The sequence below is a fragment of the Hippoglossus stenolepis genome, chromosome 23 (assembly GCF_022539355.2).
Source record: "Hippoglossus stenolepis isolate QCI-W04-F060 chromosome 23, HSTE1.2, whole genome shotgun sequence".
NCBI classification, from domain to species: domain Eukaryota; kingdom Metazoa; phylum Chordata; class Actinopteri; order Pleuronectiformes; family Pleuronectidae; genus Hippoglossus; species Hippoglossus stenolepis.
Genome location: NC_061505.1, coordinates 12,846,063 through 12,868,705, shown reverse-complemented (window position 1 = coordinate 12,868,705; position 22,643 = coordinate 12,846,063). Strand labels below are relative to the sequence as shown.

The window sequence follows — 22,643 nt, the reverse complement described above, 5'->3', positions numbered from 1 at the left end:
GTCAGTTAATTAACATGAACTGTCATGTTCATAAAAGACCACAGCTGAAGGGAACAAGGCTGAGATCATACTGAAATAATGAAGTCTACACAGCACACAGTTTAGTCATTCACTTGCTCGTTATAACATTTCTTGCTGTTACTGTTAAGGGTGTTGCAATCAGGATTTTTTGGGCCGATCACAGATCTTTTGAAGTAGTATTGGCTGATACCAATGTGCAAATAAAAACTACAGGTTTTAATCCTACTCAGTAAATGTCCATTATTACTGTCAAGTTGTTCCTTCTTTTTTTTCTTCAATTAAACTCCACATTAAACTCCTGTACCAGTCCGTGTCTGTGTCCCATGTCTGATCTGCGCTGTCAGCAGCTAAAGGAGTGACGGGACTTTACAACTGAACTATACGAGCAGGACACACACTTAAACTTTCTCAGACTGTGTGGAAATCTGATGTTTTCATATGACAGATAGATGACAAAGTTGGCATTAATGCCAGAGAAAGGAGAAACGTGCGCCCTGTTCACACCCTGCCGCGTCTGTCCTGCCGGGCTGTGACAGGCTCTCACCCGGGAGTCACAAACATAATGGATCGCAATAGAGGAGGTTAGACAACCCGATCCGACAGCCAACTCGTGATAGAATCCCCCGCACTATATGCAAATAAACAAGTACATCACCCACGTTTGCAAAGAGTTGTAGACAACGTTTCACAAAGTTTATAAAGTTTCATCTCTATAAAATGGGCAATTTTAAAGGGAATCTGGTGATATTGCAGAAGGAAAACATCTGCTGCTTACACAAGAGCACAAACACGTCATTTGCATCACAGAGAAGCTAATGTTGATCAGACACCTGGTAAAACTGCCAGATTGGCGAAGCCCACTATGCAGCCAGTCATGTTTAATCGATACTGCACATGTGCAACTCTCAACAGAGATTAGAAGAGAAGTAAGATGCCTCACTCATTAGCCATTTCCACCAAATAACTACCTACATTAGAATACCAAAGTATTTATTGAAAAAAATGACAAGTGAGCCATCTCAGTTCCTTCTCATCTCTGTTGAGCGTTGCACTTTATGAGTGACAGCTGTTTGTTTTGCCTAATCTGATCAAACTAATTAGAGTGAATATTGGCCGATCAATCTGAGCACCTGTAGTTACTGTCATTAAGATCGGAGGTGGCCTTTGATCCATTTGTGGGAGAATGGGGTATATGATCCAAAAAAATGTGGTGCGTTGCTGAAGCACTGGGCTTTTGTGCAACATCAGATGCAGGTAACAGGCAGTAAACGTCTCAGGTACCGAGAGACACAGAATTGACATTAAAGCCAAGCAGCATGCATGTTGGGAGCTATGCTCGTGAGACACATCCGCTGACAAAACGGTTGTCGTGACAAAGGTGCCACGAACATGTTCTGTATATTGCATGATTCAAAGACGTAGCTTACAGTTGACATAAATAGATTGTACAACAATAAGCCTGAAGCAATGGAGATAGCATTTGATGCTTACAATGATTCATGTCATGATCCTGTCTACATACTGTACTCTTCTCTTTTGGGAGAAGAACAAAATGTACACAACAGCAGTTTCTCGTGAAGCAGACTTTGTGAATCCTCAGCGAGATGATAAGGCTGAGTTTTGAAATATCTCGGCGCTCAAGCACAATTAAGGTCTCTTTACATTACAACATAAAAGGAAATATCCATCCACTTTTAAGCCCAATTATTTTCTCTCTCTTTCTCCCTTCCTTTCTCAGCCCTCTGTTCTGTGGAGTTGTGCAGAAAATGCCAAGTGAAATTATGAAAAACACAAAGAGGCCTTTGATGTAAGTGCATATGAATAAACACAGTTTGAAATGCTTCAGGCATTTCTCATCAACAAAACTCCTACTTTACACTTTATCTTTAAGTAGGCATAAAATGAAAATCCAGCAAAACCTTTCACACATGGGCGAGATCCTGTAAAGTATAGAACCATCACAAAACCTTTCTAGTCAGAATTTTTTTCCTCACAGCTGAAAACTTTAGCACTTTCAACTTTACCATTCCGAGAAGCAATGAGCCACGAGGTCAATTATATGTGGACTTTGTGTAATGGAATGAGTCAATGATGTTTGCCAACTCCTCTCTGGAATTAATGAGTACTTGACACATCATATTTCCCATCCGGGGCTCCCGGGCATCATAATCAATACGACAAATTCATTATCTGTCTGGCTGAGTGATGCCCCGAAATCGCAGCTCTAAGAACCATTTAGCAAATATGAAATTATTGGTATGGAGTTAATCTAAAAAGAGCAAACAGTGCATTTCCTGCAGAAGTCCACAGCATGTTTGAGATTCCACTAGCGGACTGCATAACCAGAGTAGACGGGAGAGATGTACTGTAAGGAATAACTTATGCAAGTTTTGTTTTTCTTTCAGTGGCGTTAAGACAACCGAAGATGAATAAATATGCAGCACACTTGCACACACCCACTCAGAGAAGCAGGCTGTCACTGTGTTCGGTTTGGAGTCGAACACTTAAATCTGAATTACAGATTTCTCTGGGGAAAGTTTTGACTTCCTTGTCCATTTGGCCCACGAACAGTTTGTTCTGTGGCTCACATTATGGCTCCTCCACCTTGTTTTCAAATAGGTGTTTACTAAGGAAGTTCCACTTGCTGACATTGAAAAGCTGTTAGGAGCCTGGTTAGCGTGTGTGAAACTCGATGTCTTCTCAAAACTTATCCCAGTAGTGTGACATATATAAACTCATGCAGCTGAGTGACACATCAAAAACCTGTTCATATATATTTTTCTAGTGTTTTTTTTCACAGAAATTAATGTTTGTTTTCCCACTTAGGTGTCTAAGGAAAACCACTGACTCATGTTTTTGGGACTACTCTAGAATGGGCAGGTCAGAACAATGAGTAACAATTTTACTCCCAGCCAGAAACAGTGTCCTGGTCTGGCTCTGCTGCCCCAGCAGTGATGAATAGCAGTGCTGCTGAGGAGCTCAGAGAAACCCACCAGACGGGACCAATTACAGCATCCCAGACATCGCCAGAGACCACCACCTCCACGGTTACCATAATGACCTCTCAGGGGGCCAATGGGAGGAGTTGAAATGCTATGATACGGGGGCCCTAGAGAGACACTCACAGCACAATCTGGATGAGAACACTGATTCAACATTTACACTTGACAATCCGGGTTTTCAGAGGGTTTTAAAGTGAAATATAGATCTCTGCGATGATGGTTTAATTTATCTTCCATGGTGAGAAAACATCATATATCCAGATTTGCTGACATGAAAATTGGATCAGTCAGTCAACAGAGAGATGAGTGGATGACCTTCAGACACATGACAGCCAATGACAACTTGTTCTTTAATCTCTAGGAAAGAAGAGCACTGACTGAAAGGTGTTAGTATGCTTGAGACACTTCATGTGCAGTGTTTTAAGAGTTAAAGTGTTTTTCTCTACTTCCAGACTAAAGAATATCTCACAGCTCCTATTTCTAGTCTTGATAGCTACTCAAAGTGCTTCACAGTACAGTTGTTGCCCTTTTGGGGTTCAGTATCTTGCCCAAGGACACTTGGGCATGCATAATGGGGAAGACTGGGATCAAACCTACCACCTTCTGATACCTCTCAATAGCAATTTGCTAAGCTGCCAGCACACACAAGCAATGCTTTTAAAACAAACGGGTGACAATCTGATTTTACAATTTACAAAACAAGCCCATGATTAATTATGGAAATTAGGTACAACCCTCTTGAACCATGGACCTGAACCAAATCCAACAGTAGTATGAATCGACTTGTTGATGTATTAGGTCAGTTTGCCTCGTCAACTCAGGATAGCACCTGTATTTTTTCCTCGCCTGTAATTGGCTCCCAAGTGAAGCAAAGATATTGCAGCCTCTGCCCATATTAAGGAATATAGTGAGAAACACTTTTTATATCCTTAACTGAGAGAGGGTTGATGATGTGAATAGGCCATAGATGCACAATGCCTGGTCTCATCTCTAAACAATAGTCAGTGCTCCGTGCCAAGTCCCCGGTGAACCCAAAGCCGACCATTAACTTTCATTAAATGCTCTATTAAGAACCTCTGCCTCCCTCTCGGGTCCTCACTCTCTCCTCCTGTGTTGCTTGTGTGTGCTTTGCTCTCACGCAGGCTCCAATTGAGAACAATGTAATGATTGCTGACACATGCAAACACACATATATGCTGTGAGCAGTGCGAATGAATAAGTGTCAGTCGGAGGTGGGGTGTTGTAGGCAGGGCTGGAACAATGGCAGCCAGCAGGAGGATGCAGGGGATCTGTGATTGCTAATTACACAGGTGCTCTGATCTACAAATATGCCACAACAAGACGATTGGTGTAAAGGATAAATGATGGTGCTGCTTGTGAGTTAATTGCTGATGCTAAATTATAAGTTGGATAATTATGTTGTGTCTCTGATGTGTGTGTGTATCTGAAAACAAGCGGTACAGAAATGTTTATAATTCTGTGAGGAAAAAAACAAAGGAGTCAAGGCAACTCAAGCTGTAATTATTTGATACTGTATTGACATGTTTTCACAAACCGGTGCATGAACTCTCTATTTTATTGAAACTACAGGTGGTGTAATTCATTTTCAAACTCTACACAACCTCTCTTACACAGTTCCAAAAGATTGCAGCGAGCGCAAATATATATATATATATATATATATATAACAGTCTGAATATATTTGGTATGCTGAATCAAGATTCTTTCGTATCACAATTTGCGCAAAATGTCATCTGTATTCAAATTCAACCTCCCTCCCCAAAATTGCTACCTTAAGCATGAAACTGGGCAACTGATGTTTCATTGTATTTGTCATGCACTGATTCCTGCTTTTGCAATGTAGCATGTAGTGTGAAACGTACTACATGTTTAAGATGACTCACTACGTCTTTAAAATGCACGTCACTTTTTGTAACATCATCATTCCTGCTTGCTCCTGTTCTCACTTGCAATCAACATATTGTTGTTTGAGCCGCAAACAGTCCAGTCCATGTAGCCTTAAATTTTTGACAATAACCACATACTAAGCATTAACAGTGAGAGTCACAAAAGTTTATCAGTGGAAACCATCGCAATGGGAAGTAATTTCAGGTGTGCTGGAAGGTGTCTGTCAAAATTAACTATATGGATTATTAAACCCTTGGGGCACCTTGTAGACATTTTTGTTTTCTTTTGATAGTTTTGCCTGTTTTTATGTTTATTGGTTGGACTTATCCCAAAGGTGTGTATTTTTTGTGGAATTTTCACTGTGTCAAATAAATTGTACCTTTCGGCACCTTCGTGACAAAAATGGCCCCATTGAAACCTATTATAATTGTTTTGTTCTAATCTTGATATATAGTATGTGATAGCAGTTTTAGGCGAGGGGCATATTTTTCTCAACTGTAATAGAAGGAATCTTTCATTTAAATGTGATACTACACAAAAACTAATAATGCAAGAACATTAATGTTGTTGCTGATCAGTGACATATGCCAGGCTCTGTTAACCCTCCAAAAATTATCTCATTATCATGTAGTATATGGAAAATAGTTCATATTTTGGGTATTTTTTACATAAAAACTGGTTGTATCATGCAAATAAGCTGGAAGTTTAAAGGGTTAAAATAATGAAAATGAAAGAATATTTGGTATTCATGATCAGGACTGAAGTTGGTTAAATAAATTAAGTAATTGAAAAAGAAAATGATATATAAATATATTCCACAAAAAAAAAAATATATAGTTTTATACAGTTTTAGGGCATTTTTGTCCATGAATTTGCCGCAGGGACGTTTTTTTTAACGCAGCCCTCAACGCAGTCTAAAAGCAAAGCTGCTCCACAACCATTTATGGCAAAGTGTGCTGTATCAAAACTAAAGCATGATTTATGTACAGGAAAATGTATGTATATTAGAGAAAAAGATACCTGAATATTTTTTTTTCAATCAAAACTATGTACCTGCAACCTGATTGACCCAAACCCAACCAGCTGGTCTGTGGGTCCCTGTGTGGGCTCCTGATATGTGCCAGCACTTGCTGGTGGCACTTTGTGAAAGATTGTATAGTGACACAGACAGGCATCATTACACATTTTCATGCTTCCATTCTCCCTCCATGAAATGTCACTTCGTATTCGGTGTCCTTTCGCTTTGCCTCGGCTGTGCTCTTTTCTTTCTACTGCCCGTCAGTTTTTCTCACTTTGCTCCGTCACTATCCTTTACTCTCCCTTTTCCACATATTTGTCCTAATCTCCCTTGCCCTTTCATTTTCCACCCTCACTTTATGCGCTCACAGCATCCTCACCCTGTCCTGTTTTTAAATCTCCCTTTTCAACCCATCTTCTTTTGCTTTACTTGATTCAACCCTAAATGACTTCAGAGTCAGTGTCAGTTGTTCAAGCTTAGTATCGTTTTGCTGGTCAAAGTTTCATTGTACTGATTAAAAATGGCAGAAATGGATGTGCACTTGAATTGATGCCTTTTTGCGACTGACTGTAGGCTCACAGAACGTATGTTTAAGATATTACATGTAATCACTTCGATCTCTAGCTGTGAATCGGTGTACCAGTTCACAATAGCTGCTGTCAGTGTCGTAGCAGTTATTCTATTATTCACAGTCTGAAGAACAGCTCTGCAATTTCACTCCAAACTTCCTCACCTGTTTAATATGAGAGACGTGTTCAATCAAATATCTACAATTCTGTAAAAACATCTTTCAGGGAAATCTTTTTAAAGTGGATTTGTCATGTTTCTTCCTTTTTATGGTCTAAAAACAGTAACATCGCACAATGGGTGACAGACGGTTTTTCTCCTTCAACATCTATTTCTGAGTCTGAGATGGAGACCGGTGCATGTGTACAGAAGAAAATGCACCTATGACAATATCCAATTCATGAGGGAGCATTATTACTAGCAGGGCCTTTGCCAGGGGACTAGAGGCCAGCCAATGAGGCCCAAAGGGATTCATGACTGATGAGGACAACGCCAGTCGCATTCGCTTCTAAATAAGCCTACAAGTGGAATGATGTGGAAAGATGTGGTATATCTATTTTTCGGACAATTTGAAATGTTTTGTACCCAATCCAAATCAATTTCTATCAACCATATGTTTTAACCTCACAGACCATGTTTTGCACGTTAGTAAAATGTTTACATTTTATATTTGTACAAATTGCTCAAATTTTATTTATTTATTTTAACTGTCCTCTTCTACCCCTCTACATTCCTGTCTGAAAAAAGTTCGCATTTCTTCACAAACACATACAAAATGCTTTGCTGTATAAAAATACTCTATGTTAAATTATTATTACCATGAATTGAACAAACTGCCAGCAACTGCAACAGCTAGTCATAGGAATGAAACCGTGTAGACATGCATAATACTGTTAATTCAAATCCATTGCAGTTGCTATGGACTGGCCCAACGGATTGTAATATACCATAGATTATCTATACATTTAAGAGAATGACATCCTATGACACTGATACAAATTGTACAACTCACAAAGCATTGTACAACTCAACAACGATAAACAGTATACTCAGACTAATGTAACTAGTAGCCGTTTAGGATTAATATATTGTTAATTTGTTCCTACTAAATGGTTTGTTTATATGATATTTTGCAAGCTGACTAACTGACAGATCACTCTGCATTTTACTTTATAGTTATTAGACAAGTCCAGGCATACACACAAATACACAGAACAAGTGGTGTCTCCATTTCGGTTACACCTCTGGTGAAGAAGCTGTCTTTTGATGAAAGGGAGAAAAGAAGAGGGAGCGAGGAAGGTGGGAAAATGGCCAAAACTGTGAGTAATGGCATAGTAAATTGTAATGTAAGACAGGTCAGGGAAGAGAACAAGCTAAACAACACTGCTCTATTGCAGCACTCAAGCTACCTAGCCCACCATTTCAGAGAGGACTGACACTCAGCGGGAAAATAGAGGGTGTAGAGAAGGACATGAGAGGGATATGAATAAACAGGAAACAAAACATCTTGAAGGGAAGCTGACATGCAAAGACTTTGCAAAGGACCGTCAGTTTCTTAAGAAACTTTTCAGTCTCATTCACTTTGTTATAGATCCAACAAAAAAATGTAACTCATCAATACTCACTCTAACACGCTCTAAAGATAAAGTGGAAACATCCCTTTGCTGTGGCACTCAAGTGTCCCTAGTTTTCTTCAACTAGCTGTCCATGAAGATTTGTCAAGAACTGGGTTGGACAATGTCAAGTTAAAAAAAACGATTCATTGAGTCCAAGGAATAAGATTACGATAAGATTGAGATGAGAAATGGAAAAAGTTCGGAATCTCCAGGAAGGACCCATCAGTCTCTGTCACAGAGGGACGACCATCTCAGCAGCACTCCATCAGCCACAGCCTGGGTGAGGTTATCTTAGAGTGGCTGGACAGAAGTGCCTTTGTGTTTGAGACGAATGGCAGCCTGCCTAGAGTTTGCCAAACAACATAAAAAAGACTCAAAAGAAAAATGGATAAGTATAGTCATTACAAATAAATCTACAACCCTAAGTGTGCAAAAAGGGGAGGAGGGTTTGATAACTTTCTGAAACTACTACATATAAGGTGATTTACAAATTGACATTTGATGCTGTCATATTTACTTAACTTTCAGTTGAGTAAGAGGTGGATTATAACAAAGACAGGTCTTCTTTAACATGTGTTTGTCGAATGATGATTTAGGTTAAATATTTGGCACTATGTCTACAATAATGGTGATTTATCATTGACTCATTAAAACTAGGTAGGGATAGGTGTTGTTGATTTACACTGACGATGATAAAGGCAACGTCACAACATGTTCAGACAATGATTTAGATAATGACAAATGTATTTATTAAATTAGTGTGAATGAACTGAATATGGCTCACAAACAGCTTCCATCGTCTTCACACTCCTGAAGCTTCCCATGCGGAGATGTCATGAAAGAGGCTGAGAAACTGCACGAGACATTTATACTATCTGACAAGAGGCACTAATCCAGTTATGCTGCAAGTGATTTGTTTAGTTATTATTATGCAAATGCATTCAGGCGCTGCTTTGGCAGATCTTCATTACATCGCCTCGTCCCTCTCTGTCATTCACAATTCTGCACCAGGTGCAAACTAAAGCACTGTTTAAGAGGAAATTGAATTAGGTACATGTGTTGTAGTACATCTAATAAACTGGTTCAGACAAAAGTGACAATTCCTCAGTTCTCTCTTTCAAGCTACGTCAGATTTGAACTGAAAACTTACTTTCACACCTGGTACACTGCTTCTGCTCATGACACTTTCAGCTGACAAGACTCAAGGGACCACTGGGAAGCTGGTATGGTCCCGTTTGAAGGCAGAATAATCCATCTTAATCATTTCAATTAGCAGAATGAGTCTTAATATCCGTTTGCCTAAAACTAATTAATATGTCTACCAGTGTGTCTTTTTCTTGACACTACTTATCTGCCTGATTAGGTTCAAGAAACTGACACTTGTCTTAAGATAATTGGAGGAACCACATTATGTCGGCCACATAAGGAACAATTGTATTCGGAATTAGCACTCATCTACTCCTCGGTGTTCGTGCATTGAAAACATGAAAATATAAAAGTTATCTTGAAGTCTAGAAAAGCCACATTTCAGCAAAGCTCAAGCAGCCGAGGTGGCTGTTTGAGTGAGATTAATGGTCTCAGACATCAATGAAGTGATGCCCCTAGCTCAAGCCTTCATATCTTTATCATAAAAGACTATTGGTAAAACTGCCAAAACACAGTAGAGTGGAATTCGCTGTGGGAAACATACAGTATCTTGTGGAGAAAAATAACAGCCTTTGTGTTTAGGAGACTGGTATTGAAGGATTTTTTCCCCCCGTGAATTCAATGGAGGTTTCATTGAGCTAACACCTAGTAGCAATTACAGAACCCGAGTGTTGAAACGCCCCTTCAACGGTTTCAGCATTGAGCTTATTAAGACCTTGTAACATTTTAACATTTGACACCCTTTGAGCTAACACTGTGTGCTCTTCTAAAGATTATGAGGTCAAGAAAGCGTCACAGCAAAGACATGTAATTGGGTTTCAATATCACAGCTGGACTTTCTTGAGTATGATCACATCTCGGTCTTGTCCATCACATAATCGGTCTCACCGCCCTTTTGTTGCTGACATGCCATTATGGAAGGATAATACGAATTATTCTTACATAATAAAAGAGACCCTGGTATTATGTTATTTAATCTCCACACAATATAATGAATAGATTGTGCTTACACCTAAAGGGTTGGCTTTAAATGAGAGGGAATGTTAAACTATTGGTTACAGCGGGATGACCGTGCACAATGTGTTCCAAATACACTACAATGCTCATGAAGGGTGATTTATGCAACATAGTGTTGCCCGCACGAGGCCAAATGCTGGCAAACTATTTTTGTATCGTCAAAAGTGATGAAAGCTCAAACAGCAGCGGTTTCAGGGTTCTAAGCTGTGTGAGTCATGTTCCTTTTATCTGACAATGTGGATACAATCATGTTTTCTTTTTAACAAATACACTTTGATACTATGTCCTTGAGCAAGACAGTTGAGCTGCTAGGCTCAATTTGATCCTCTTATGGAGAAGCGTAGCAGGAGAAAAAATCCCCCCTAGTAGAGAGGGAAGCACATGGAAATTATCTACGTAGTATGATATTAACATTCAAGTTAATATATTATAGACTACCTCTAAAATGAGCCAGATGAGGTGGGAGCTGCTGATGGACTTCAGTACTGGGAAGTCATCAGCCTGTTGAAGGAAACCATTCAGGCTCGACTGGCACATGGGAATTGTGGATTAGCAGACAAAAAGAGCTGCGGCAGAAGGACTGTGGCTGAAATTCACAAGATGGATAACTTAAGATCTTGACATTTTGTCTGCCAGTTGATTCAAGTTCAGCTTTTCATTTCAGTCAGCTAAAGAAGGATTTTGCTTTTAAGAGTTTTCCTTACAAGGTGCCTGGGCTCTTCCATACTTACAGGGAAAAGAGATAAGAGCTCAAAGTAGAACAGCTGTTCAATTGCATCGGAAGAAGTCGATGGACGATTTCATTATTCATCCAGTTTTGGGGAATTCAATACTTTGGGAAAAATGTTATTGGGAGCCGGTTTGGACACTAGTGAATGTGTGGGCTATGTAGGGCCACAACTATGTTAACAATATGAGTAATATGTCACACATACAAATGTGACGACCATAGACTCAAAAAAAGAGGAAAATAACATTTTACTATGAGAGTCTTGGCTGTACATGTATACAGTACATCCTACTGAGATGCCTTTGACCAAGGCACTTAACATAGAGCTGTTCCACAGACGTTATTTCCTGGTTATAGATTATATACTAGGCAGGTCACAGGCATGAATATATGTAAGTAAGCCTGCTTCTACAATGTTGTTACTGCAAACACTATATTATCTCATGGAAATATGTGAATAGACGTGTCTTAAATATCAGGTTTCCACTTGGTGCTACTTGTACTGTCCATTATGAAAACTACCGCTTTATCTCTTGGAGTATGTTTGGTTGTTGTACGGTGGGAAAGACTATGGTTAGAATTTGTGTTGCACCTGGTTTACTGAGAGGCAAGAAGAGGTATACAGGTAAACAGGTATTGTGGCAGGATTAGCGACTAGCTTAGCTTGGTTTGTCAGACACTGATATTCACCAGGACACAGAAGACAGAAAAGCTTTGCGCTGATCAAATGGCTAATCTCAATTTTACTGCTGGCAAGAGTAGAGCTCATTAAAATGTGTGTACCTACTTTCCTCTCTCTCCTCCTCTCTCTCCTTTGCCAACCCTCTTCTCTACATTGTGTTTCAATTTGTTCTGCTTTTGTTGAAAAAAATGGAACATTTTCAATGTCATCTCTTTACAATTCAACACAAGTATGTCTCATTAGCAAGCATCTTCTAAAGAAAGGGACAGGCACAGTCTGAATATGGTTTGCAAAATTATTCCTCCTCTCTGCATCTCGTCAACCTGAAAAAAGGCTTCATTCGTTTTATTCTAGTGTTTTACCTCATGTCACATCACTGTATTTGATAATAGCATTAATATCTTTGATATTGTCATGTTCGTTGCATTGTGAAGCAAGTTATTCCCCTCAGGGCAATGGGTGTTTTTACGTCGTCTACCACATGACCAACACTGTTCACCACTCCAACTTCAGCTTTATAAATAAAACACCATTACTGAAACAACAGTTACTAAAGCTTACAGCTATTTTGTTTAATATGGGGAGTGCTGTTTGCTGGGATTCAGAGCTAAAACTTTTTAATTCTGTGTCGTTTTTCCATGTCAAATTTTAATAAATGAGGACATGCACATTATGCAGCATTAACATTGGTAACTAGTTTTAATATTGTGGCTTATTGTTTACATTGTCTTTGGTCTTTGTCAGAGAACACTCACCAATCAACCTTAACCTGTCCTTGTTGCAAGGTGTCAGATGTAGCATTAATGAATTAATGATCAATATATCTTTGTTAAATTAATTGGGGAACCTTGGCATGATGAGCATAAACAAATGGGGACAATTAGCCCCTGTCCACCCCCAGTGGTATTAAAGGTGAGTGTTACTCAAATGAAGACATATCATATGAGACCTGCTGCTTCCTGTCATAAAGAGGATGCCGCTAATTGTTCCTGCTATCATCGCCAGAGGTTGTTGATGGTCTTTTTAATTTCTGGTAATTACACCAAAGCCTCAACAAAAAAATTATGTTCCTACAATAACCACCTGGCTGGCACAACATATTTCACTACCGAACATATTTATTGATATTTTGTATCAAACAGCCTCATAAAAATTGTAAATAAAAAAATGGGCCCTAAAGTCCATGTAGCAAAATATTTAAATGCACCGTGGAAACAGGCAAAGCAGACCGTACTCTATGAAACCTCTCTTTGTTAACACTTTCATACAAAAACAAAGGGATGTGTTTGAGGAAGGAGAATCCTTTGCTCCTGAATATATTCATATATTAGTTCAGTTATAACTAATAACACTTTTACTGCCGGAAATTGGCAGCTGGGGAGCCATGTTGTCTATGGATACACATTTATACTGTTGAGCATCCCCCATTGGTTTACATTTAAGGAAATTCCAAAATTTACTTCGTCTGATTTCGTCTGTGACAATTTTAATCTGTTAGAGGCTCCATTCTTGCTCAGCTATGCAAATTAGTTATGTGACAACAAGTGGTTCTACTTTGATCATGATGTGCTATGCTAGTGAAATGTATATGGCTGAAGGAACTCTCTCTCCCTTTGCTTTTCCCTGCTGACTAATTGTTTAAGACAGTCACGACTAAGGCTGGAGGCTGAAGTGTATAGGTCCTAATGTGTAATTATTTCCATAGCAAACAAACAAGCACAAATTCTGCATGTTCCAAAAATCGGAACTCTGTTTGGCAATCATTTTAAGCTTCTCATGATTTATTGGATTTGTCACCTTCAGTGGTATGACTAAAGGATTCTGTTTTATCATGTCTTGTGTTATCATATTGTAAAGCTTCTGTGGCATATTTGATAAGGCTCCTTTCAAACTGATCGCTGAGAGAATCGACAAGGCTATTCCAGGGCAGGAATATGGAAAAATAACCTGCTATCACTGTGTTGTGCAGGTTGTCAACAGAAACGAAAGAGTTTTATTCCCTGCATGGTGTATGTTCAACATGTCTTCTTCTGAGACCTGCATTGACGACACAAAACTAGATCCACTCAGTGCTATCCTCGGGGACCGAGTGTGTGTTGCTCCCTCATCATACTTAAGCTGACAAAGAGGGATGCCTTGAAGATTTTTTGCTTGTCCAAAAACAAAGAGGAGGAAGACAGAGAGCACAAAACCCATTTTCCCCATTTTCTCTGGGCAATTACACAGATAAAGCTTAGAGAATTGTTTTTTTTCTTTGAAATGCAGGCAGAAATGGTGTTAAAACAGAGCAAAGAGATTGAGAGAGATGATTTAATGTTGCTATACGACTTGTGTTTTGTTTAGTTTGTTTGTTTCTTTCATTTCACACTGTGTGACTATAACACTTCCAGAACATACACAGCCTTTGTGCAATAGTAAAAGGGAAGAACCGTATCTGCCCATCATGTGTGGTAGTATAAACGATATGTACATGTCTTTCTCCACCTATACAGGTTTCGATCTGGTGCTTAACTCCCATGTTTATGGCACTACAGTGCTTGAGCTGTGTAGGATATTTTAGCAAGGGAATTGTCACAGCAGAACTACAGAGCATGGTTTGAATGCCCAATTCGATAAGGGAATTGAGTAGTGAGACATCTTCCCCTGACTTACGTCCAACTAGTATTCTTCCCACTAGCACTGAGCCACCTCAACCCCCCACCCCCTGAAAACAAGCGTTGCTAAGATAGAGATAAGGGCCAATGAAAATAACTAAGTTTCAAATGCTGTGGCTCACAGATTAATAAAGATAGAGGGTCACTCCCCAGCCATGTATACAATGTTGATTGGGCATTGAAAAGAAAACAAATGTCTGCCTTCTGTTTCATTTGTGAGACAAATCATTGTGCGGGGTGGGGTGTCTGTAATTTTGAATATGCAAATTGACCCATTGTTGCTGCATGGCTCTGTGGTGGGCAGCTGAGGGATCTTGGGGGCGCAGGCTTGGTTGGTGGGGTTTTAAAAAGGAGGTGGTACAATTCTCTATTAATCAGTCAGGCTGAGTGAGAGAACGGTAACACCAGTTGTATAGCTTTGGAGAACACTGCTTTTCCCAAACAATGAGAAGACAGATTATGTTTTCTTTTCCTAAACTATAATGACAGCTAAGGGTGTGCATCTCTTCTGCTGGGGGATTAGTTGTGATGTGTTTCTGCTTGATTAGAAAGGACGCAGTGTAACATGACTGCAAATGGTGGGATAATTTGAAGATGGCGTAGGGAGGAGGGTAATCCACGGTTCAACACCTGCAGCATAATGTCAGTGATGATTGACAACAGTCTCTGTCACAGCCTGGAAGCAATCAATCAAGGTCAAAAACCCATCTAATAACAGACATCAATTACCTTACTGTAAAAGATCAACGGAGCAGAGATGGTGTGACGACTGCACAGATGCACAGGAGATGTGCTTTGTCCATCAATCACACACAATACATAATGGAAGCATTATGTTGCAGCTTGCTATACTCAAAAAAGCAAGCACTAATTACATCTGGGAGTTACTGATTGTAGTAATTACATTCCTACTCTAGCGCATATGTGACAATAACATAATTGGCCATATATGCATATTACATTTTATTTGCATTTCAACAGACATTTCTGTGTCATTAGGCTGATAATTGTATTTCTTACTGCTAAAACCACTACGAGATATTTCAAACTCTTAAATCCTTGTGTCTTTGGCTTATGGACACTAAGATTCTACGTTCTAATTGCAGCATGCATACACCAAAGGACAAGGAAAGGGAAAGTGTCAATAAATCATGTCTTCCTGGAAAATCTCACGGCGTCGTTTGATCTTTTGACTCCCCATAGCGTTCAATCGCCCTGGGGGCTCAATCTGATATCTGATGTGTTTTTACACAACGACCTACAGTGCTCTCAAGAGCACATGACTCATCTAGAGCTAATCTTAATACTAGTAGAGACAGGCACTTGAAAGAGTCTAGCATGAAGGACACTACCTTGCGACCTCTGTTGTCCACTGTCAAGTTCCTATTGTCTCTCTTCCAAGTAAATATCTCTTCATCTATGATTTCCATGCTGTCAACTGTCAGAGGACGCGACTTCAGACATCCAAAGCCCACAACTACCTGCGCCTCCAGTCCCAGTCAGCCTGGACCAGATATTTTCTCACACTTGAGTGCCTTGTAACCATTGCTGTTATTTCAAGATGACTCGTGAGGGCAACACACTTTAAAGTCAAAGTAGTAAAGGTGTCTCCATCTAAAGTCATTGTTTCCTCAGTAAAAGTCAAGTGTACTCAATGTGAAGGTGTTTGTTCCAGTCAGTCAGGCAGCTCGGTTGAAACAAGAGAGTGAAAGTTTAAAAAAAAGAGAAGGGAACAAAGCACAGAAGGATGAAACGATAACCTGTTAGCGTTTTCAGTATATGATTCCTTTTTCACCTTGGTCTGCAGTGTTTAGGTGATGTTAAGATACCAGTTGGTAAAGGATATTGCTGTTATTGCCCTTTTCCTGTAAATCCAACGTCTGACAAAATAGGTGGGGATTATCTTTCAAGGAGAAGAGGATAGGCTTTTGTTTTATTTCACCGACTGTCTACCCTTGTTTGGGAAGCACATGTGAACTTGGCAGCACCATCTACTTTTGCCTGTTGAACCTTGGCCTTGCAATTCAGGGAAAAAGGCAGTACATGATAAAATGTATATAGGTTCACTCACCTAAAACCTGGTTTTTTGAGACAAGTTTTTATATATTCAAGGAGAAAATGTGTTGTAGGAAATCCTCAGTGCCTAAGAATGCCAATGGATGTACAATGCTCCTATTGTAAAAGTCACTGTGATCTTGAAAGTGGATCTAATTTAGATTAATTTGAGCAGGCGTGTTCTCATGGCTACAGTCCAACAACACAAAAGGGACAAACCAAGGATGACAATGCAATAAGTATTTCCCGTCAGCAGTTATGTTTTCTGGAAGAATCTATCCCTGAGCACTGGGTGGCCTGCTCTTACCTTTGAGGTCCAGGTTCCGGGCTCCATTGGAGTGCTGAGTAACGGTGCGTGAGTCGATCTTTAGCGTATGCACGTTGTTGGCGTCCCGGGAGACCACCACGTTGTGCCACTGGTTGTCATTGAGCGGCTTGTCTGAGTTGCCCTTCATCAGCGACGGCCCGTTGCCAAGGTCAAAGACGTAGTGGACATACCTGTGAAGAAAGATATCAGTGTAAGGGCTGTTTGAGGTCATTATCAAAAATCAATCATTGCTCAGTCAGAACTCATTTTTGGAAAATGGGGACAACAATGGTTCATATTGATCTGGCTTCACATTACAATAGTAACCCCTCACTGATAACAGGTCACAATCAACAGCACTCAACCTTCAATTATCATGATGGAGTGATTGAAGATCGGATAATATTTGTTATTTCCTACACTGTTTCTGATATCTTGATCCTCTTCTCTAAGACATATTCTGGGGTAAATACAAATTCAAGTTGATGTGTCTGCACATGGCATTTACTCACAGGTTTGACATGTAAATATAGAAACCTGCTTTTGTCTCCAATCCCTTGTTTGCCCACAGGCAGATGAGGTGGCACACTTCCCTCCTTCACACAAATATGGCTCTCTTTTGTGTTTCGGGTTAAGGCTATTGTGGCTGTTCCATTGAAGGTATGCATTTATTTTTTTTCTACCTTGATTCTAGTCCCTTTATGTAGCCTCTTGTCTTTATGCCGCAGAGGCAGCTCAGGCTTTTGTGTTGCAACAGGGCTAAGTATAGAGCACAAGAGGAAGAGAGACACAATAGCTAAAGCCTCTTTTTGATCCTTTAATTATAAACAGTATTTAAGGTGACAATTCCAACCAGGTTTTCCAGGGTTCAAGCTCCTTCAAGAATTGTCCAAATACTTTGTCAATCAGAGAAATGCACTGTGCTCACACATATGCAAAGTAATCAGATTGTACCAAATGAGTGCCAAAGACAGGTTTTTAGAAAAACAGATGGAGATAGTTCTACACTTTCTGTTTACCAGCCAATAACAACCTGCAGGATGTGGAGATTTCAGCCGAGCTTTCAAGATAACTGATTATGATTACTCACATATACTACACCAACTTTCATCCAAAAAAACACTGATGAACAGCCGAAGCATATAGTTTAAATAATACTTCAGTACACACTGTGGCGCTGGGTTTGATTTGTTACAAAATACGTTCCATGACTTTCAGCCCAATGCGAACTCAGGTAATTTTCTGTTTTCTGTCAACAGCAGATTGGAGAGGCAAGAAGGGCCCAACTGAGAAATCACTTAAAACGTACCCACCAGTGTACAAAAAACCACTCACCCTTTCACCAGCTCCACAACGATGAAGTCGCTCCCGTCTCCAGAGTTGAAAAGCATCAGGCCGTCGGGCGTGGTGGTTTTGAACTGAAAGAAGAGGTGCATGGAGGCGTAAGCTTGTAACGTTGCTAACGCTAAGTAGCTGCCTTTCGTTCGAAACGTCACCGGATCTGCAATGATGTGGCGCATGCCGAAGCGGGCGTTCAGCTCGCAGTAGGAGATGTCGCCGTTTTTACACTGGTCTAGATATGGCAGCCCATTGAAGGTCAGGCCCTGGAGATGGCCAATGAAGTTTGAGGGCACCACAGATATGAAGCGACGCTCAGTCATGATGCCCGTCTCGAGGTTGTGGAACTCGAGACGTGTGTGGGCACCAGTCATCTGGCCTGGAACGTTGAAGGATACAGAAAAAACAAAACACCATTAACTTAAAAATAGAGATATTAATTGAACATTATAACCAGTAGCACATACATATATATGTTTTTAAGACGAGTAAGTTAAACTTATAGGTCATCTATATGTATATACGTTTTCAATGGAAAACTCAATGTTAATATTAAAAAGCCTTTAACTGAAAAACAATGTATACATATAATAAACTTTAATTAACCTTGTCTGCTAGAATATTTTTACAATAAGCATATAATATATGACTGGCATATTATTAAGCTTATTACATTTAATGTAACAATACATAAAACAGTGTGTACAGGATACGGTTTTAATGCATAGGTCCAAAAAACTTTCAGCTCCTTTTCTAACCTGCTGTGATGGATATTATACACGGACGATATTGCAGTAAATTTCTTGTTCCCGCTGCTCACACACACCACAATTAACATAGTGTTAACTGTGAGATGTTGAGAAATGAGTTTGGCAACCTGCCGGTTAAAAATACTCTGCCAGGACTCCCTGGGCGCTTTCTCCTTATTTTTCACGATAAACCAGTTTGTGAACAAGTCAGAATTTCACAGGGTCAATCTTTGCTTCTGGCCTTGACGTGCCCACTACCTTTCCTCCATCTAGCTTGTCATCTATCTTACACTCTGTTCTCACCTATTCCTTCACCCTTTGCCCTTTTATCCTTTTGCCTGGGGCCACAATACAGTGAGCACAAGTGACTCCACCTCGTCCCTTGACCTTTCATCCTTCTCTTGCCATTTTCTTAGTAGCTGGCAGAACCTGTTCTTGCGTACTTTGTACACAGCGGCTACCACACAGTTATCTACTGTAAAAAAAACTCTTTGCATTTCTCCTTTGTGCTCGGTGTCAATTGCATATATTTCATCCAGCTCTTCATTATATGCATTGATTTGCTGTGGTTGCAACTAGCTTGCTCACAATTTCTATCATTCCTAAAATGTTAAGTATTCAGGGCTGTAGTGGGGGGTAAAAGTACAGTTTACATACCTTTTTAAATACAAAATAGCATTTACCCATCTTTTTATGGTGGTTTACTCATAAAAGTTTGGGTCTAATTCAACACCTAGAGCTCAAGCACCCCTAAAAATATTATATAATGTGGCCATACATTTTAAATATATATATGTTCATGATCTGCATTTCAGATGTTTGTGGTTCATGTCAGACCATCTTTGGGTTTAAACTGTATTGAATTAATAAATTGCTCTTGTTGAGATGCTTTAATTTCACGTAACGAGTCAAATTCGTCATCTTCCCTTCACCTTTCTCTCCACTACTATGCTGTGTGTGTGTGTGTGTGTGTGTGTGTGTGTGTGTGTGTCACGCCTCTGCTCTTGGTAAAGAGAGAGAAGCTAACGGGATCTAAATGATACCATTTAGATCTTCAGCAAGATTTGCTGAAGATTTGTCACTTTCTCAAACATCTAGCACAACATTACAGGTTGCAAATGGTTAAGGGTGGTTGCTTGTTTATCAGTTAGTAAGATTAACAAAATGCCTGTATGAAGTTTGATGAGCTCAATCAGGCTTAATTTGTAAGACGTTGTTGTTAGCCGCATTGATTTATCTGAATCATATGCTAACAATTACATAATTAACCTAATTTCCAATGAAGCTGGCTGGACATTGACATTAATGCCATGTTTACAATGAATGCACCCTGTTTATGCTGTTATGTTGTATGCATTAATGTAAAAGCAGGATTTATACTGTTGTAACATATTAAAACTCTTAATTGGTAAAGTAGCTAGCAACTACAGCTTGATAGAAAATAATAGTGGAGTAAAAAAGTACATTTGCCTCTGAGATCTAATGGAGAAGATTAAGTAACACTCAATAAATTTGTATACATTAATTGAGTAATTATACTTAGTAACATTCTATCATTGTTTACCCCACACCAGTACAAATAAATAGCAACAATAATAATATCAATAATAAAATGCTTGTTTATTGGTCAATATGATTTGATTTCAGTGGTTCTAGTGTCATTGTGTATATATAGTGTCTTATACGGGTGAATAAAGTTCATTGACGTTATGATAGCAGTGTGAGAGAGCTGCCTGAAATTTTTTGTTTACCCACCTTTTTTTTTTTTTACCACTACAGCCCTAGACGTACTGTGAGTGGGTAAGTTCACGACCAAAGATGGGTATTTATGTTTACTCACCAATGCAAATAAAAAAAAAACACTTCAATTTCGACAATGACATTTGCGGATAAACATTTCAAACTTCTTACCTGTCTCCCTTAATCTGTTTAACTATAAATTAACAAACCATATCTCCGATTCATTATCATCATAATTAGTCGACTTCCTTATGAAGGGAAAGGGTAACATGGTTTGTTCGAGTAAATCACCATCCTTACAGTCACAATGCTTTCATTAGCTGCTCCTCACCCCAAATTAATCCTGCTGTGTCCCAAACCCAACTAACCTTCCACTGTGACATTATCCACAGACAGCTGCAGGATCTTGCCTCTTCGCACCACCTTCACCGCGTGCCACTCGTTGTCGTTCAGCTTCTGCCCCGCAAACAGTATCTCCGGTCCTTTGCCTGTGGTGGGGAGGGGGGATTCAAATCACAATCAGCACAGCGGGGATTGTGTTTGTGTCTACTCACGCACCCACACACCAGATTTACACATAATAGGTGACAGAACTATTGGAGAAAATCTGCATGTTTGCGAAACATGTTCACCTGATGGATTTTTCCCAGTATACCGGAAATGAAAGGAATCAAATGTCTGGCCTGACGGACTGTGAAATCAAATGTCTTCTGAAAGGCTCACAGTGCTGCAGCAGGATGTAATTGAAGACAGTAGGACAAATACCTTGTAATAGGCTGAGGAAGCAGATTAGAACAGGCAGCCAACGACGACTGGAGAGGCTCTGTTACAAGCATTATATAAAGTCGAGTTCTGCTTTCACAGAGCATTTCATGTCTCAGTTAAGCACATGGAGCACTCGCTTAACACACCCTATAAGTGGAGGAGTTAATAGGTGAGACCAGGCAGTTTAACCGCTCATCCCACAAACTGCTCTCCTCCCTAATTCCCCCTTTCCACATCTCCACTTCCAATTCCCCTCTCAACCGCTCGCCTCTCTTACTGCTGTTTCACCTCACCCACTGAAAGGGAAAAGACAGTTTGATGCAATGTCATATGGTGTTGCAGAAATGTTTAATAGACCCTAATGTCAGCAACAGGGAGGGACAGCAGGAAAAAACATGTGAATTAAGACGGTGGTCATTCATACCCTTTTTTTAATTCACCATGATGAGCTGACATGATTATTGGCCAAAGTCAAAGCATTGGCTGTCAGGGATTAGTTGATATGACAAAGTTTGTTTGAGGATTCAAAACACACCGGAGTTGGAAAGTATGGCAACGTGGTTTCAGAAGTTAAAGTGAAGGCCTGGCAGGAGTGGACAGGCAAAGTGTCACAGCACCGAGGTGAAGGTGATCAGTGAACAAGAATTTGTGTGTGTGTGTAAACAGAATAATGAGAGGAGAATTCCACCTTGTTGACAGCAGGGCATACTGAAATAGCAGAATGCAACAGGAGACCAGTCACTTGTATTCAGCCACCTTCTGTGCTCACCACACTTTTAGGCACTGTTGTGTCATTGTGGCTGGTAAATAAAGAAACTGTGGCATCAAAAGTCACAGGCTTTCATATTCTAATAGTACTGATGAGTTGTTTAATACACATCTACTATTAGAAACTGCTCTTCACTTCTAGGGTCATTGGCTCTATTCTGACAGGCTGGCTGCCTGAAGCCTGAGTGTATTATATAGTACAGACAAAACATGATTGTCCTCTTCCCCGTTTATAGGGGAATTTTAACTCACGTTACTTTATTATATTGTTTTTTTCATGTACTTTTTGACTTAAGCCACATGAAATTGGACAGAGAGACTTTTGATCACACCATGTGTGAAGTAAATATTAAGGAAATGCCTGCTGTATTGCTGTAACTAGAGCAGGAGTGTATTAAACTTGCCAGCAAAGGTAAAGCTGATACGAAGATAAATTGAAGGACAAAAAAAACCGGAGTAAAAAGGAACCTTTAAAAAAAAACAAACTAAAAACTGAGAACCAAAGTGCAACAGAGCAGCCGGAGAGCTGGCTGGCTGATGCAAGATCGTAAAAGTTAGAA

At 39.8% G+C, this 22,643-nt stretch overlaps 1 protein-coding gene across 6 annotated transcripts in view; it reads right to left on the bottom strand.

Annotated features, from left to right (window-relative positions):
• nrxn2b (neurexin 2b) overlaps positions 1 to 22,643 on the bottom strand; it is a 544,842-nt gene that overhangs the window by 262,676 nt on the left and 259,523 nt on the right. For all 6 annotated transcript variants that reach the window (XM_035149292.2, XM_035149298.2, XM_047338920.1 and 3 more), the window contains 3 exons: positions 20,919 to 21,038; positions 18,059 to 18,440; positions 16,724 to 16,914 (listed from right to left, as the gene is read on the bottom strand). In XM_035149292.2, coding sequence (XP_035005183.1) covers positions 16,724 to 16,914; positions 18,059 to 18,440; positions 20,919 to 21,038 — 693 coding nt within the window. The remainder of the gene's footprint in view (positions 1 to 16,723; positions 16,915 to 18,058; positions 18,441 to 20,918; positions 21,039 to 22,643) is intronic.